We start from the raw sequence: 16,837 nt of genomic DNA on the forward strand, positions 1-16,837 counted from the left end.
CATTCTCCCATTGGTATTCTCAGATTTTCTCTATCAGTTTTTTATATAAGAAAAAAAAAAAAGCAAAAAACCTTACAGACTCTAAACTCAGCATCTTAGAACAAGAGAACTTTTCTAGGTGGGGAAATTATTCAGGGGAACTTTAGCTACTTTCCCAAAGTCCTACATCTAGTTAGTCATTCTCACTATTGCTTGACAATGTGCAGTTGCTTGGGCCTCTACTTGGAAGTAAAAGTTGGATAAATGATGAGATTAATAATTAATAATAATAATCAGCACTTTTGTGTTTTTTGGTGTTTTTTTGTTTTGTTGTTGCTTTTGTTTTTGTTTTTTTTTTTAAGTCTTATAAAAAGTCAGACTGTGAGTCATTCTTCTCCATTGAGTTTCAGAACATATGAATGAGTAGCCCAAGGTCCCATAGCAATTAGGTGGCAGAGTCAGGGCTACCATGACATTTCTGTTTCCCTGTGATGTCTACCATAGATGGTCTTGCCCTATCTCTCCAAAACTAACCCTGCTGCTTCTCCTGTGTTCTGCGCAGCACCAGCGGACCTTGGAGGCGGGAAAATGCTGCTTATAGCCATCCTTGGCTCGGCAGGAATGACCTGCCTGACGGTGCTGTTGGCCTTCCTGATCATGTTGCAATTGAAGAGGGCAAATGTCCAAAGGAGAATGGCCCAAGCTTTCCAAAACGTGGTAGTGTCTCATCTTCCTACTAACTAATAAGTACAAGTCTGCATGTATGCAGAACCTTCACTTGAAAGATGTGGACCAGGAAATTTACTTCTAAAGCCAGTATTTTCCTTAGGCAGGCCTCATCTTCTCTTTGACTTCTGTTATGAAATGGGAGATAAACAGCATGACTATATAATTTGTTATCCAACCTGGAACAATTATGAGAGTGAAAAGGTTGCTCTCAGTAATTATTCAGGAAGCCAGGGCTAAAACAGGCCCTAACAAAGTGAGCTGTATGGTCATCCTAATGATAAGTCACCGGGGAGACTAATCTTGCAGTATGAAGAACTGAACACTGTTGGTAAGGAAGGACATGAGTGTAACCAGACCTCAATGTCATGGGTAATGATGTATTGTGCTAGACATTTCCTATTTCCAGTTCCCATTTTCGACTTTTAGTATCTCCCACAATCTTATCCCATATACATTGTGTCTGTAATATATGTGAATTGTATGTACATGTGTGTATCTCCATTCCTTTGTACCCTTCAGTCTGCAGTCATAGTTCATAATACCTGGCACTGCATCATTCTTTCACCTAGACATTTTGATCAGTAACCAGAGTTTACAAAATCATACTTGACCAATATGTACCCTGTTTGATTCCTTTGGTTTTACTAGAGCCCGAATGTTTTTCTAGTGTGTGGTTTTAAGCTCTGTAAAATGAACTTGCACCCAGCTTTATCAATGCCATGTATAAAACATTGAGTACAGCTACACATTCTAGATAAGGCATACCTTCATGTCCACAGATCCCTGAGCTTCCCCTCTATGGAGGACAAGGGGAGCTTTGTTATCTGCTCCATGCCAGAGGTGGCTCAACTCAAGCTTCTCCTGGAGAGAAAGGGCCAGCAAGGGGGCCAGGAGCACGGGAGCTCCTATGATATTGGTGCCTTGTCATTATACATGCCAGCCTCTCAAACTCAGGAGAAAAGGTGATGCTGTGTTGGGCTTTGCTGTAAGCCTCTGTCATCCTGGGGTCTGAATCTGCTCCAGAGTGGGCTCAAGAAGTTCTCAGGTTTAGGATAAGCCAGAGCAAGTGAGTTAGAGTCCAGAATAGACCAAGACTATGTAAGAAAAGCTCTCATGGAGGCATGGCCTCTTACTGTCCCAGATAGGATCTCTGTGTTCTTTTCCAAACCAGAACTAAGTACCTGCTTATTTCAAAGCTCAGTAGAAACTCAATGTGACTAACTCAGGGATGTGCCATCCTGTGGCATCCCTGCTCTAATTTTCCCCTGCCTTGCTGTCTGCAGACATTGCTAATTGATTGCAGAATACCTTCCCCCAATGCCTGGAAGTGTCCCATGAAGCTGTAGACAGTCTGTTAGATGAAACCTATTTCCATCTCCATCCCTAAATTAGTTTCTTGTTTCACTTGGTATGGATACAAACCAGGAGTATTTATGCATGTCAGAATTATGAAAAATCCTGACATAAAACCTTTAAAAAATTATTTCTCCAGAGGGAAGAGCCAGTTGTGCAGTTCAACTCAGGAACTTTGGCCCTGAACAGGAAGGCCAAAAACAACCCAGATCCTACAATTTATCCAGTGCTTGACTGGAATGACATCAAATTTCAAGATGTGATCGGGGAGGGTAACTTTGGCCAGGTTCTTAAGGCGCGCATCAAGAAGGATGGCTTACGGATGGACGCTGCCATCAAGAGAATGAAAGGTCAGTGCTTGGCCACATCAAGTCAGCATTTCACTCGGGCGGGGAGACAACTTGACTTCCTGTTGAATCTTTCCTCTATTCTCTTACATTATTTAAACAGAAAATTGGCATGGTGTCAGATATAGCTGTTCAGTGCAACTGCAGGTGATATTTCCTTTGAGGTCAGCTGGTGACAGGGTCAGGACATAAACATGAAGGCATGAGATGTTTAAATGCCACTGTCTTGTTGCGATGTGAGAATACAGATTCCCTGTCACACACTGCTCATTGTGGCGGAGGACTGTTGTTTCTCTTACTGCAGTGGTTCTCAAAATTGAGTATGCATCACAGTCGTCTGAAAGCCTTGTTAGAAGCAGACTGTTGGGGTCCACCTTGGTTTCTGACTCAGTAAGTCTGGAGCAGGGCCAGAAGATTTGTGTTTCTAATTAGATCACAGTGATGCTGATGCTGAGGGTTTGGAGGCCACATTTTGCAAACCACCGTCTTCATGGATTATCTGCATCAAAATTCCTGGAGACGTTAGCAATGCATCTACTTGGCTTCTCCCACTGTTGGATCTACAGTATTTGAGTTTCTGGGGCAACATGTGAGAATCTGTGTTCTCAACAAGCATGCTCCTTGCTTCTTCTGTACCCTCAAGTTTGAAAACCATTGATCTAGGGTCACAAGAATGAGGTATTTTCCAGTTGTCTTCGTCTCAAGACTGCTTGGTGCCTACCCATCTAACAAGATGGCTAATACACATCTTCTGAGAAAGCTGAATGTCTAGCTCACTGTCTGTACTAGCTGTATTCTCTTCTGTGTGAAGTGGCAGGTAATGCACATGGCTTGATTGAGAAGCTGCGTTGTGGCTTCTAGAGCATCTGGGCTTGGAAAGCTGTGTGTCAGAACAGGGAATGTAATTAATTACTTCTGTGGGCCACCTTCACCGTGTGGGCTCTCTAAGGTTGCTGCTGGGTTTTCCTTTCTGACAGCAAAATTGAGTGCAAGGGGGGAATTAACTTGCTCTTTGCAGCAGGTTAATGGAAAACAAATAAAATAAAACAAAATACTGTCAATGCCTAGAGATAGTAGTATGTTTCAAATACACACGTACACATGTACACACACAATCTTGCTTAGCATCCAGAAATGTCTTTTCTGTTTTGATACTTTAGTTACAGGGAGTTTTGGGGAATAGTGGATAGTATGAGAAGAAAGGATATAGAATTTTGTAAAATCAGGGCTTTTAAAGTCTGATCTGAACCTGATGGTCCCATGCCCACGTGAAGAGGTAAAATAGCTTAATGGGGCACCAGGGCAGAAAATGTCTGCAGGGAGAATGATGCATCCAAAGGAAGACAGATACTGAAATAGGGGACAAGGTCATTATAAAGAACTTCATTTTAAATATGCTTCCAAGGCATTAAACCTCGGACAGGGTTTCTGAACCCTGGTTCAGGGTATCTGATTTGGGATTGCCTACTAGCTAGTTTTGTGTGTACCCTTACCCCATATGAAACATTCCTGTAATTTCCAAGCATGTTCAGGTAGGCACAGGGCCACCAGCACCAACTGGCCCCCCCTTCCTCCCTTTCCTACCCAACATTATTTTTCAAAAAATCATAATAGCGCTCTGTCACCAATCAAGGCTGATCAGTTTGTGCATCAGCCAGAGAGAGCTTTCCCTTCAGCCTGGCTGGTACCTGGCGGTTCTTCCTCTGATCCAAGTGGTAACCAAGAGACAGGATGAAAAGAATAGAAACAGATGTAGTTCTGTTTCCTGACCATCAAGCAACTTCCATAGAAATGCCGTTGGATTTGAGGTGTTTTTTGTTTTTGTTTGTTTGTTTGTTTGTTTTTTTAGCAGGACTGGTTTGTGGGAAAGCAGGTTAAAAGTATTATGATAAAGGAAGGTGTGTACATTCCCAGTGTTGTTGTACTGAAACTTTGGGTCTGCTCCTCAGCATATGCGTTGCTGGACAGCGGCTTCAGCTAGAATAGCTGGAGTCTAAATAGAGGCTGCTCCATCTCTACCAAATCATCTCACTGGGCATTTGAGAGCTTAAACAAGAAAACTTGAGAACAGTGGTTCTCAACCAGGGGTGGTTTGCCCCTTGGGGGACGTTCAGCAATGTCTGGATACACTTTTGGTTGGGCCGCTGGTATCTGGGGAGGGTAGAGGCCAGAGATGCTGCTGAACATCCTACTATGCAGAGGACAGCCCCCCAACAACAGAGGTTTCTGTCCAAAGTATCAATGGTACCAAGTACTCTTCCTAGAGTAATGTCTGATTTCTATACAGTTTTCCAGACCTGATGGTGACTAAGTGCCTCTGAAGGTCCTGGGGAGTGGGAGGGGATAGTTGTTTCTAAAGAGGTCTAACAGCGAGGGATCACAACTCTTGACTTCATTCCCAGAATATGCCTCCAAAGATGACCACAGGGACTTTGCTGGGGAACTGGAGGTTCTCTGTAAACTTGGCCACCACCCAAACATCATCAATCTCTTGGGAGCGTGTGAACATCGTGGTAAGATGCTCTTTTCCTGTCTTTCCTGCCAGAATTTTTGTTTAAAACAGGCACTTCCATATTGAAATTAGTAAATATAACAATCTTAAGAATGCTACCCATTTTTTTTTTAAAGTTGCAGTTTCATTCTGAATGTCTGGTCCTATTTATAGATTGTAATGAGACTTGGGATCTTTTTTGGAGGTAGGTCCCAGGCTGGATCTTTTGCCTTCTAGTGTGGTTCACCCATTAGTGCTCAAAGGTACCCGTGGTTGCTGCACACTGCCATCCTTGCTGATTCAGGGATTGCCTCAGCTACTATTGCTAGGGTTTGGGGGAGCCTTCAGCATCAGGAAGAGTGAAGTGCATTGGCTCTTCAGAGTTGCCTATCTTATTTCCTCCAAACCCAAGACACTGATACTCTGAATGTTAAATCCATGAATGTCAACAACCTATTGTAATAGAAAAGCATTGGTAATGGCTAGGATAAAATAATAGTAATAAACTTATATCTGATAGAACTTCATTTTTTTCCCAAACAATTATGGGTACAATTATGGTGGAGCTCTACAACTATCCTATGTTGTACATACTCTTAAAGGTCAATTTATATTATTTAGATATAGCTGAGTACTTCTATGGGTTTACTTCAGCATCCTACCTGGGTTTATAATTCTGAATCTGTGCTTAAATTTATGCTTAATTATGATTAATTCCTCATGGAAAAGTTTGATCCCACAAAAAAGCTCCACACAGTAATTATTTCCAAACTTGACAACCTCTTGTTGACTCTGAGGCACAAACACCAACAATAGAAGAGAGACTACTTCCTTTTCCTCAATTTATTAAACTAAAAATACTGGGGCTTCAAACAATATATCATTCTGTGATCCAGTAGGGTGTAATTCTGAAAGCTAGATCATGTCCCTTAGGTTCAATAATGAAGTAATGACATTTATTTTTGAGCTATTTCCTGAAAACAGTGGTCAGCATGGGACAGCAGTAAATGAAAGTTTAAAAAAAGTAACCACCGCCAACAGAAAAATGTGTATCTTTTAAATTTTTGCTCTGTCATCACCTTAGCACATAATTGGTTGGCTCTTAAAATTTATAGTTCAGTGAGGAAATGAGAAAGCATTGAGGCGTATCTTGTCTTACAGTGCTACATGCTACAGTACTAGGCTTTTTTTTTTTTTTTTACACCAGAATTTCAATTTCTTAGAATGTCTCTGAAGTTAAAATTCATTCGACATTTTAAATGTAAAAAATGGTATACCAAAAAATTTACCTTTAAAAGACAGTAAAACCACTCTACTTTTCATTGACTCAAAAGATCAATGTTTTTGTGAAAGAAGATTAATTTTATCAAAAAAAAAAAAAAAAGAAAAAAGGAAAACAATTTGGGAATAGGCCAAGACAATGGACCATAATTTCTTCTAGGACCTATTGTTTTATTTGTCTAAGTTTGAGTTTTCTGATTTCTCTAAGCAAAATGCAGTCTCTGACCTCAGACTCTGCGAACCTAATGAGCAAGACAGTGACGTAGCGGGAGTTTTAGGGGAGCAGTAGAAGGAGGAGGCAGAGAGTTGCCTGGTACGGGTCCTTCTGCCATGTACACTTACTCTTTTTTTTCTTTTTTTAAAATAACCTCAAGAAAAGTTAGAGACAGACTGGAATAACATGCCTGGCTCACGTTTGTTCTCCATCAATACTGAATAAAAAAAATAATAGGTGATGCAGACTAGCTGTCCTAGATCTTCTGGAGGCAAATCTTACTGAGTAGGTGCAGGCCTTCAGGAAGCCTCCATGTTAGTCCACGTGTGGTAGGCCGGAGGGGGTGGGAAAGAGGGGACCCTGAGTTCGAGCATGGTGCCCTGTAAGCATGGCAGGAGTGTGGAACTTCTCTCGGTCCTGTTATCAGTGTTCTCAAGGTTGGTACCGCTAGATGTATTGCTTTTTTTTTTTCCTTGTTAATGTTTATTTATTTATTTTGAGAGAGAGCACAAGCAGAGGAGGAACAGAGAGAAGGAGAGAGAATCCCAAGCAGGCTCTGTGCTCATCGTGCAGAGCCTGACACAGGGCTCGAACTCATGAACAGTGAGAGCATGACCTGAGCCCAAATCAAGAATTGGACACTTAACTGACTGAGCCACCCAGGTGCCCCAACGTGTTGCTTTTAGATACTAAATTTTACAAGCCATTCCCAAGACCCTAGCACACCTTTGAAATCTCAGAGCTGTTGAGGGCCACTGAGAAGGTGGTGTCTCTCCCTTTCCCCACAGGCTACCTGTACCTGGCCATCGAATACGCTCCCCATGGAAACCTCCTGGACTTCCTGCGCAAGAGCCGAGTGCTGGAGACCGATCCCGCCTTTGCCATTGCCAACAGCACCGCCTCCACGCTGTCCTCTCAGCAGCTTCTCCATTTTGCAGCAGATGTGGCCCGTGGCATGGACTACTTGAGCCAAAAACAGGTGTGTGGTGAGGACCTTGCTTTGGACATCTTTCCTTTGAAATTCTCTCTGGACTCAGAGTTGAGCTAAATTTATACATTTTTCTAGTCAACTTCCCCCCTTTAATTCCTCTTATGATTGTCCTAATTTTAATCTCTTTGTTACTATTCTGTTTATATAGAAGTTAATGCCAGACACTGACAATAACTGTATTTGGTGAATCTGAGCATGTGTATTTGATGAGGAGGCTGAACTGATCTTAGCTTCATTTGGATCCAAATGATGCATGATAGCGGAGGACTTGGACGGCAGCAGGAAGATTTAATGACCTGGGTTTTTTTTTTCTTTTCTTTCTTTTTTTCCTTTTTTCTTTTTTTTTTCCCTGAAATGCTTCTCCCAAAACATGATGGGTCATTTGGCCAAATCCACTGAGGATATTAGAGAGGAACTTTAAGGGAATTGGGTTCCTCTCTTCTCTATTTCCCAAAGGTCTGACCGCAGTGGCCTTGTGCCAGCAGAATGAAGTGAAAAAAGCAAATGATGTTTTTTTTCTTTAAATTTCAGTTTATCCACAGGGATCTGGCTGCCAGGAACATTTTAGTTGGTGAAAACTATGTAGCCAAAATAGCAGATTTTGGATTGTCCCGAGGTCAAGAAGTATATGTGAAGAAGACAATGGTAAGTTCAGAACACAGACACTGAGGACATCCTCCCCAGGACACCCTCCTTCTCCCAATGGCCCTTCTCTTGGATGCCATTGTTCTTTGGTGACTCGGGCGTCTGGCTGGGTACCCCAGTAGGTAGTGTCCTGGCCGGGCAAACATCCTTTCTGAGGTTTGATTGCTAAAATGACTGAAGGCTCCGTCTTTGCCACTGAAGAAGCCACTGTCACATGTGGCCAAGTGATTGAACATGCAAGCCTCGTGGTACATGGGTCAGTCTACATCCAGGCAGGACCCCTAACTGTCTCACTCAGAAACCTCTGAGGAGCTCCCTCAAATCCCTTTCATGCACAGCAAGCATAGGAGGGACAAAAAAGACATTTAACATACTTTCCAAATCTAAAGGAAAGAAATTAATAAGGTTCCTACCTCACAAAGAGGCTCTATAGAGAAATCCCTAACTTCTAAGGCCACAGAAGATTTCCCTCTTTGCCAAAAGTTCTCCACTCCCTCTCCAAGCCCACGTCGAATCCACATTCTGCTGATGACACCTCCTCTCCCAAACAGTAACATTTAATCTTCAAGTAAAGATCCCAGGAGAACCTCACCATGGAAGGAGAGAAGCTGGACTCAGTCAGCTTTCGTTGCCTGTCATAGCTCCCTGGAAATGCCCCTTCCTTCCGGGGATGTGACAGCAACATGGCGCCACCCTCTGCTTTCCCAGGGTGGGCTGGCATGTTCAGGGCCTTGGAGCTAACAAATCCTGCATCATCACATGTGTTTGGTGGCTCTACCCCAGTGGTATGGCTCCCCCTTTCCCAGGTCTGGTGGACATTACTCTGGCTAAGCTTTCCTGGGAATCCTGCGGTTTTCACACGGTCCCTTTGCTTTTGTGGTAACAATTGCCTCGGCAAGGCTCAGGCTTCTGTAGTTACCCTCTTTTTTAGGTTCTTTAAAAAAAAATGCTTATTTTACTGACTGACAAGATAACAGAAACAATATTCAAGAATGTTTTGAAAAGGAAATGACCCACAGTCCACTACCTTAACACATTTTATTTTTCATTTTTTACTTCTTGCCTTGCACGAACATACATATTTTTATATAGCTACTATCACAGTGAGCATAACTATTTTGGATCTTTCCAGTTCCCTTTCTGATAAGGGTTTGAGGTGGGGCCTCTTTGGCTCTTAGAGACCTCACACACATCCAGTGGGGTCTTGGATGCTTATCAACATCAACACTTCCAGAAGCCTTGGGCGCCTCCCTGAGGGTTGACTCCCATGCACACAATACTTTTTTCTCTAAGCTTTTCTGAATTTGCCTCGCTCAAAGCAGATGTTTCTCTGCAGAGGGGCGGGGCTTATCTTAAAGAAGCAGGACCCACCACTCACCCATTTACTCCTTCTCCTGGGCCACCTGAAGCTTGCTATCTCCCTCACAGAGAACCTTTCTCTTTGGTGTTTGGGGGCTGTGGTGCCCTGAGTGAGGGGGTGGAGCCACTGCCACAATTTAGCCCCACATCATACATATTTTATTTGGATGCTGTCCTCAGATGCCGGGGGAGAATGCTGGTTTGCTTGGCGTTTCATAAAGGGCAGTGATTTCTGCAGTCTTGGAGAGCTCAAGAGGAATGCTTAGGGGGGCAGAGCACTTAGATGGGTCAGAACGTAACTGTGTCTGCTGGAAGTGGCTGGGAGAAGTGTCCTGCAGCAGCATGGGGTCTGGGAGGAAAGACATTAGCCCTCAGGCACCGGAAAGGAGAGGGAATGGAGGGAAGCCAGCTCCCTGCAAGAGGGGTGCAGTGTGGCAAGTTACCACCAGAGGGCAGAGTGGCTACCGTCTGTGGACTATTCAAATCTGAGATTTTGCACTCCAGTTGCCCCTCCGAATCATCTGGGGAGCTTTCAAAAAATACTGACGCTGAGTCCTACTGCTTAAATACTATATACACACTTACATACTCTGATTCTGTTATCAGTTTGTGGTTGTTTGTTTGTTTTTTTTTTTTGTTTGTTTAAGTCCCCCAGGCGATGCTAATATTGGAAGTGTTGCAAGCTAACATACTAAGGGATTTGGGGCTTTATTACCATTGATAGATGCATCCCCTCTCATCAATGTCTTTACGACTATAGTGTTTCATGTCTGTGCTAGGTTTGGGGGTGACATAAATTGGGACAGTCTCCACCTTTAAGTAGCTCAGATGCATAATAAATAACATTTCATTAATGAAAAACAGTTGATTAATAATGAAAAGCAGTTGGTAAGTGCTGACGGCAAAGAAAGCACAGAGGAGAAATGCACATGGGGACACAGAGGAAGCACACTGAACTGAGCCTGTGGGCAATCAAGAAGGGCTCCGTGGAGGAGGCTAACTCTTGTGTTTTACAAATGTTAAATAGATATGGGAGATATGAGAATGAATTGGAGGGTGCAGTACATGTAAAAGCCTAGAGAAAAAGGAAGGTAGGAAACATTTGGGGGACAAGTAATTCAATATGGCTGGAGCATAATGCAAAAAAGAGGGAGAGTTAAAATTCAAGGTGGGAGGAGGAATCAAGGATAAGGTCTTTTTTTTTTTTTAAGTTTATTTTTGAGAGAGAGAGGGGCAGGGGTGGAGGGGAAAAGAGAGAGAAAGGAAGAGGATCTGAAGCAGGCTCTACACTGAGATCAGCGAGCCCTATGTGGAGCCAGAACCCACAAGATCATGACCTGAGCTGAAGTCAGACTCTTAACCAATTGAGCCAACCACATGCCCCACAGGGATATAGTTTTATTGAAGATTTTTGAATTCCAGCTAAAAATTTTGGACTCAGCTAAGGAATTAAGATCTTGGGACAATAAGGACATTGAAGAACTTTTTAAAAAAGGAACCACGTGTTTGGATTTGCCATTTTGAGCCATTAATCTGGCTGTGGTGCAGAGAACTGATCCTTAGGGACTGAACCTCTAAAGCAAAAAGATCAATTAAGAGGTTGTCATCAGGTAACAGATGATGGTGGCCTGAACCCAGGTGGGAGAGCAAGAGTGACAGATGGAAATGGACAGACCCAAAAGAAATCAAACAAGAATAATAAAGTGCACGTGGAAATTAGTAATTTGGAGGCATGAGGTCAGAAGCTAGCAGGTACATAAAAGCAAAGACAAGACAGAAAATGTCAATGACTCTTTCCATTCCTGTGGAGGGGGGGGAAAAGGCTAGAATAACAGGTGTGCCCGGAGGTGAGGTGGGCATGGAGTGAATACTGGGGAGCACAAGAGATAGGTTTGCAAAGGGGTAGTTTTATAACTGAATCTTAAAGTACCAATCGGGACTTAGGGTCAGAACGGGCTTCAGAATATCTCTACTTCACAAAGACCTAGGAGACAGTGGCACCTTCAGGACTAGAGTTGGGGCCCAGGGCATGGCTGATCTCAAGATGATCTCAAGATGGGTCTGGGAGAATGCCTTCTCCTATTTCAGGGGAGCTGAGAAGACCCCCAAATACTCTTGATGTTGTCTTACTTCCTGGCTTGCCACAGCTGAAACGCTGCTGTTAGAGCTTGACAAATCCCTGGGGGAGAAGGCCCTCTCAGTAGGGCTTATATGATTCCTGGAGTGGGTTGATGGGAAGGGAGCCCAAAATCACAGTTTTATTCTAGGAATAAAACTTAGAAGCCAAACTTCCCAATGTCCAGTCATTTTCCCCAGGCTGGACTTAAATAAATGGGGACAACTTTGGGGTGCCTGGGTGGCTCAGTCAGTTGAGCGTCTGACTTCAGCTCAGGTCATGATCTTGTGGTCTGTAGGTTTGAGCCCTGCATCCGGCTCTGTGCAGACAGCTCAGAGCCTAGAGCCTGCTTTGGATTCAGTCTCTCCCTCTCTCTGCCCCTCCCCCACCCACACTCTGTTTCTGTCTCTCAAAAATGAATCAACACACACACACACACAAAAAAGGGACAACCTGGGTGGAGTCAACACTTGGCCCCCAAAGGGCAAATGATTGTGTGTCATCCCATCTTCAAACCCAGTGTAAACTGCATTGATGGGAGGTTATATCCTCCTCCCCCACTAATGTGGATGCACACTGTTCCCTTTGGTCGGAAAGGCTCTTCTCTCCCCGACCCACCTGAGGACACCTACACATACAGAACCGAGCTCATGTGTCCCCTTGTCTGAAAGTCCTCCCTGTCTCTTCCAGGCGTGGTCGGCCACCTCATATCACCTGAGCCTTTCCCACACTACACTTTGATTCTCCGTTTCCCTGCTGCCTCTCTCCCTTTTCAAAGCTCTGAGTGCCTCTGAGAGCCACAAAGTGAATCAATGAAATGCCTACCAAAAATACACATGCCCATCCACACACACATACCCACACATGTTATTTTTCTTTATACAAAACTGTGGTAGGGACTCCTTGAGGTCAGCAGGGTTTATACTCCTTGCACATCTTTGGATTTGAGAACACTCTTGTACATGGGACATAAACAACAGCTCCTGACTGTGCTGTATCTTACATGTGGGGAATCCCAAACACACTTCCCTGTGGGCTTGAGCGAACCACAGCTCCGTGCAAGCTGTGTGCCTGGGGAAGGGTCCCTGTTGTGCCTAAGTGGCATCTCACTTTGTTCTCTCCAGGGAAGGCTCCCGGTGCGCTGGATGGCAATCGAGTCGCTAAATTACAGTGTGTATACAACCAACAGTGATGTGTGAGTAAGCCTTTTATTGTGGAGGGATTTTTTTTTCTCCCAGAAAAATAAGCATCTGACAGAGTCTTAAAGCAAAGTAGGACTGTTATGTCTGTCTGTGGAACAAAAGTAGGCAGTAAGCCCGAGAAATGAATTTGGAGTCTATGAAATAAGCCTCAGAGTAGACAGTATTCAGGGTGTAATGTAAGATCCCTGGTGACAGACTGTGGGTGTCCTTCTGCCCGTCAAGGAGAAGTGGTGAATTCTCCATCTCCAGAGGAGCAAGAGGCATATGGAGCATTCCTGCCACTCCACTTCCCAGACTGACCTCAGCATACGGGACCCAGAACAGTGAGGGGCAGTTCACAATAGCTGCTGGGGGTCACATGTGGCCCGGGAAGAAGGCAGGCCAGATCAAGGGCCCATGTCTGCTCACAGCCAAGAGAGACAAGTCTCAGGCTGGTGGTGAAGGAAGGGCTGGGAGTGAAACTTAGGCCACCCCCGCCCCCCCCCCCCCCCCCCCCCCCCCATTGACGGGAGGAAACACTGAGGCCCTGAGGCTTGAGATGACTTGTCCAGGGAGTTTAGCTTATGCCGGGGGAAGGGCAGGGGGCTGGCAAGCACTGCTTCCTCACTGCGTGCAAGGTGCCTTTTGTATGTTCTCTTCCATTGTCTCTGCACAATTTTGAGGCGGCAATTGGTGTTCCCACTTGCAGAAGACACGAAGAGGCCTCCAGAGGTTCAGTAACTTGTCCCAGGTGACACGAGTATCAGGCGGCCGAGCCTGGATTTAAGTCCAGTCTGTTGGCTTAGAATTGCACCTGCTTTCCCCAGTACCAGCTCATGTTCTCCACCTAAAGTGAGTGGGCGTTCTCACGCCGTTTCCCCATTAGGATCCTTCCCTTGGCCTAAGAGGAGGTCAGCACAGGCCACATACAAGACCCTGTCCTGGGGAGCACACATTTAACATTTCCTTTTCTGGCAAAGCATCAGTCACCCTGACTTTTGAGGCAGGAGATTGACGGGTCAACCTGTTTGTTGATTATTGGTTTTCCTACTGTGTCTCCTGCAGATGGTCCTATGGAGTGCTCCTATGGGAGATCGTTAGCTTAGGTGAGTATCTATGTTTATCTACTAGGCGAGACTCCAGGCAATGGGAGTGGACCCCTCCCATTCTCACTCACTGTGGGATCCCACGGGTGCCATCTTTCTGGGGCACCACTAGATGGGACTGGGACATAGAACTTGATGGGTTTCCATGTATGAGTGTGTTTAGTCCCATGTTTCTCTTTTTTGAGAGCCCTGTGTCTAATGTCATATTTAGTACTAACAACCTGGTGGCTGTGAACTTCATCATAGGTTGTCTTTGTTTGTACAGAGATGTCACAGAACTGTTATAAGTTCACTTCTACAACTTTACGATGATATGTTACACAGCCGTGAAAAGTCATTTTTGAAGACCATTTAATAGCATGTGAAAACATGCATGCCAAAACCCAGAAACTTCCTTACACGGTGATCCCATTTTATAAATGTTATACATGTTACACATGAAAAACCTGGAAGGAGTCTGCAGGAGAGCACTACAAATATTGCTTGCTTGCTTCATGTGTTTTTGTATTTTCCAAGTTTTCTATATTAAATATGTATGTTTTAGAATTAAAATTGGGCAGTACCGATTATAGATAAAATCGGAATTGTATAAACCCGACCGAGGACTTCCAAATAGGACAAAGATACATCCCATTAGTACAGTAGAGGACTCGTGTGCAGGTGAACTCAGGAAAGAGAAACAGTGTGGGAAACAAGGAGCCACCTTCTGGATCTGTCTGCGGATGGAATGGCCACACTGTCATGCAGTTTGGGGCTTATGTCCAGCTGCGATGTGTGGTGGGTTTGCTCAGACAGGAAGATCATGCTGATTTTGTGTCTTCTCTTGACACACCCTGTCTCTATCCCAGTCTCTGGGCTTGAGGGGCCTGGGGCAGGAGACGCTGTGCTCCACCCCAGAGGGGCTCAGGGCAACCCGGTTTCCTGTCTTGCAGGTGGCACTCCTTACTGTGGGATGACATGTGCAGAGCTGTACGAGAAGCTGCCCCAGGGCTACAGACTGGAGAAGCCTCTAAACTGTGATGACGAGGTGTAAGTCAGCCTGGGGCCATTTAAACAAATGTCTATTCAGGGGTGCCTGGGTGGCTCAGTTGGTTAAGCATCCGACTGTGGCTCAGGTCGTGATCTCACGGCTTGTGGGTTCGAGCCCTGCATCGGGATCTGTGCTGACAGCTCAGAGCCTGCTTCAGATTTTGTGTCTCCCTCTCTCTCTCTGCCCCTCCCCCGCTTGCACTCTCTTCCTCTCAAAAAGAAATAAACATTACAAAAAAAAAATTAAAAAGTCTACTTTGAGAGAGAGAGTGAGTGGAGGGGGTGCAGAGAGAGAGGGAGAGAGAATCCCAAGCAGGTTCCACACTGTTAGCACAGAGCCTGACATGGGGCTTAATCTCACAAACTGAAACATGATAACCTGAGCTGAAATTGAGTCAGACACTTAACCAAATGAGCCACCCATGCGCCCTGCACCTTAGGGCCATTTTATCTTAACCTTCCCCTGTGTGTTTCTTGGACAGACTGCCACTAATGAAGGGGGTACCTGATTCATACACACATGCATATATGTATACCTGTACATGCACACACATTGAGATCCTACATACTGCCCCCCCTCCAAAAAAGAAGGGGAGTTCCTTAAACTAATACCATTCTGTAATGGGCAGGGAATTGAGAGCTTTCTAGGCACAGAAATCCAGGAGGAATTTAAGGTGATGATTATCAGGAAGGTTGAAATGAAAGGCAAAAAATGCAGAAAAGATCTGAAATCAATTCATGAGACTCTTCATGAGTAAATGCATGAAACCTTGAGACTAACTTTGGGGACGGAGATTTTAGGCTGTGATAGTAGGAAGTTTTTTTTGTTTTGTTTTGGGTCATAGAATCTTGCTTCTGCAAGGATTGTTTTCTAGGAGTAAGAATTATACCCAGGGGAAGAATGATTAGCTTTTGTGAAACCACCATTCTCAAAACTGTCTGAGTTAGCTGCTGCCTAACTGGCATGATGTGAAAGCACAAGGCTTTAGGTTCAGCAAAGAATTTATTGTCCAAACTGAGCCATTTCTAAGAAAGAGTGCTATTAATTATGGTACTGATACAAGAGGCCATAAACCTAGACCATGCTAGGTTGATAGCCTTCTGTGCACATAAGGTTCCCCTGAGGCATTTGTTCCCAGTGTGAAAATTTGAGCCCAGTCAGACATTGGTTCTGTAGCCCTGGGGGGAGGGGGGAGGGCACTGCCAGGAATCTGCATTTTAATAATGCAAGTGGTTCTGACCACATTTGGGAGAGTACTGTCTTAGACCAGTGCTTCCCAGACTGTGTTCATGCACGAGCAAGAGGTAAAGAAGTGATAGAAGGGGGAAGGAGTTCTGTGGTCACCTTGGGAAATTCCATGTTAAGTCAGGTTAAACAGGTTTTTTGTTTAAATGGCAAGACTTCTCAAGAGTTTGCTCTGCTAATCCCTAAGAGGGAGATGCAGTGTGGAAGTTGGCAAATTTATTAGAGTATGGAGCCATTTTCTTAAAATAACATTTTGAGAGACACAGTATTCCAAGGGACATGCTGCCCTAGACACATGACTCAGTTCTTTCCAGATAATCAGAAGAGGTGAGACCAAGATCCTGCGGGAATGGTACTCAGGGGAGGCACTAGATTTGCTGGCAGAAGAAAGGGGGTCTTGAGGGAGGTGGGAGGCTGGATCGAAACTCAGTGCTGTACCCTGTGCTGCCAGTCAAGTGTAATGACCATGTGTTGAATGGCTACTTTCTCTGTTTTCCATACCCCACACCGGGCCATGCCCAGGACTGAAGCACAGAGTTAACTGGCTAACTCTTTGTTTCCAAAGGTATGATCTAATGAGACAGTGCTGGCGGGAGAAGCCTTATGAGAGACCGTCATTTGCCCAGATACTGGTGTCCTTAAACAGGATGTTAGAAGAACGCAAGGTGAGCGTGGGGCTCAGGGCAGGCTCTTGAGTCAGAATTCCTCATGTGCCCTGTATGGTTAAAAAAAAATGGCTGATACAAGTCACCAAGTACTTCTGGGCATAG

General features: G+C 44.6%; 1 protein-coding gene across 3 annotated transcripts in view; it reads left to right on the top strand.

Moving 5' to 3' along the window:
* TEK (TEK receptor tyrosine kinase) overlaps nucleotides 1–16,837 on the top strand; it is a 106,502-nt gene that overhangs the window by 85,980 nt on the left and 3,685 nt on the right. For 2 of the 3 annotated variants that reach the window (XM_049623002.1, XM_049623104.1), the window contains 9 exons: nucleotides 542–696; nucleotides 2,201–2,411; nucleotides 4,811–4,921; nucleotides 7,183–7,373; nucleotides 7,917–8,030; nucleotides 12,630–12,700; nucleotides 13,752–13,792; nucleotides 14,725–14,821; nucleotides 16,633–16,732. In XM_049623002.1, coding sequence (XP_049478959.1) covers nucleotides 542–696; nucleotides 2,201–2,411; nucleotides 4,811–4,921; nucleotides 7,183–7,373; nucleotides 7,917–8,030; nucleotides 12,630–12,700; nucleotides 13,752–13,792; nucleotides 14,725–14,821; nucleotides 16,633–16,732 — 1,091 coding nt within the window. The remainder of the gene's footprint in view (nucleotides 1–541; nucleotides 697–2,200; nucleotides 2,412–4,810; nucleotides 4,922–7,182; nucleotides 7,374–7,916; nucleotides 8,031–12,629; nucleotides 12,701–13,751; nucleotides 13,793–14,724; nucleotides 14,822–16,632; nucleotides 16,733–16,837) is intronic. The other variant, XM_049623059.1, reaches the window with a different exon arrangement.

The sequence above is a fragment of the Panthera uncia genome, chromosome D4 (assembly GCF_023721935.1).
Source record: "Panthera uncia isolate 11264 chromosome D4, Puncia_PCG_1.0, whole genome shotgun sequence".
NCBI lineage: Eukaryota > Metazoa > Chordata > Mammalia > Carnivora > Felidae > Panthera > Panthera uncia.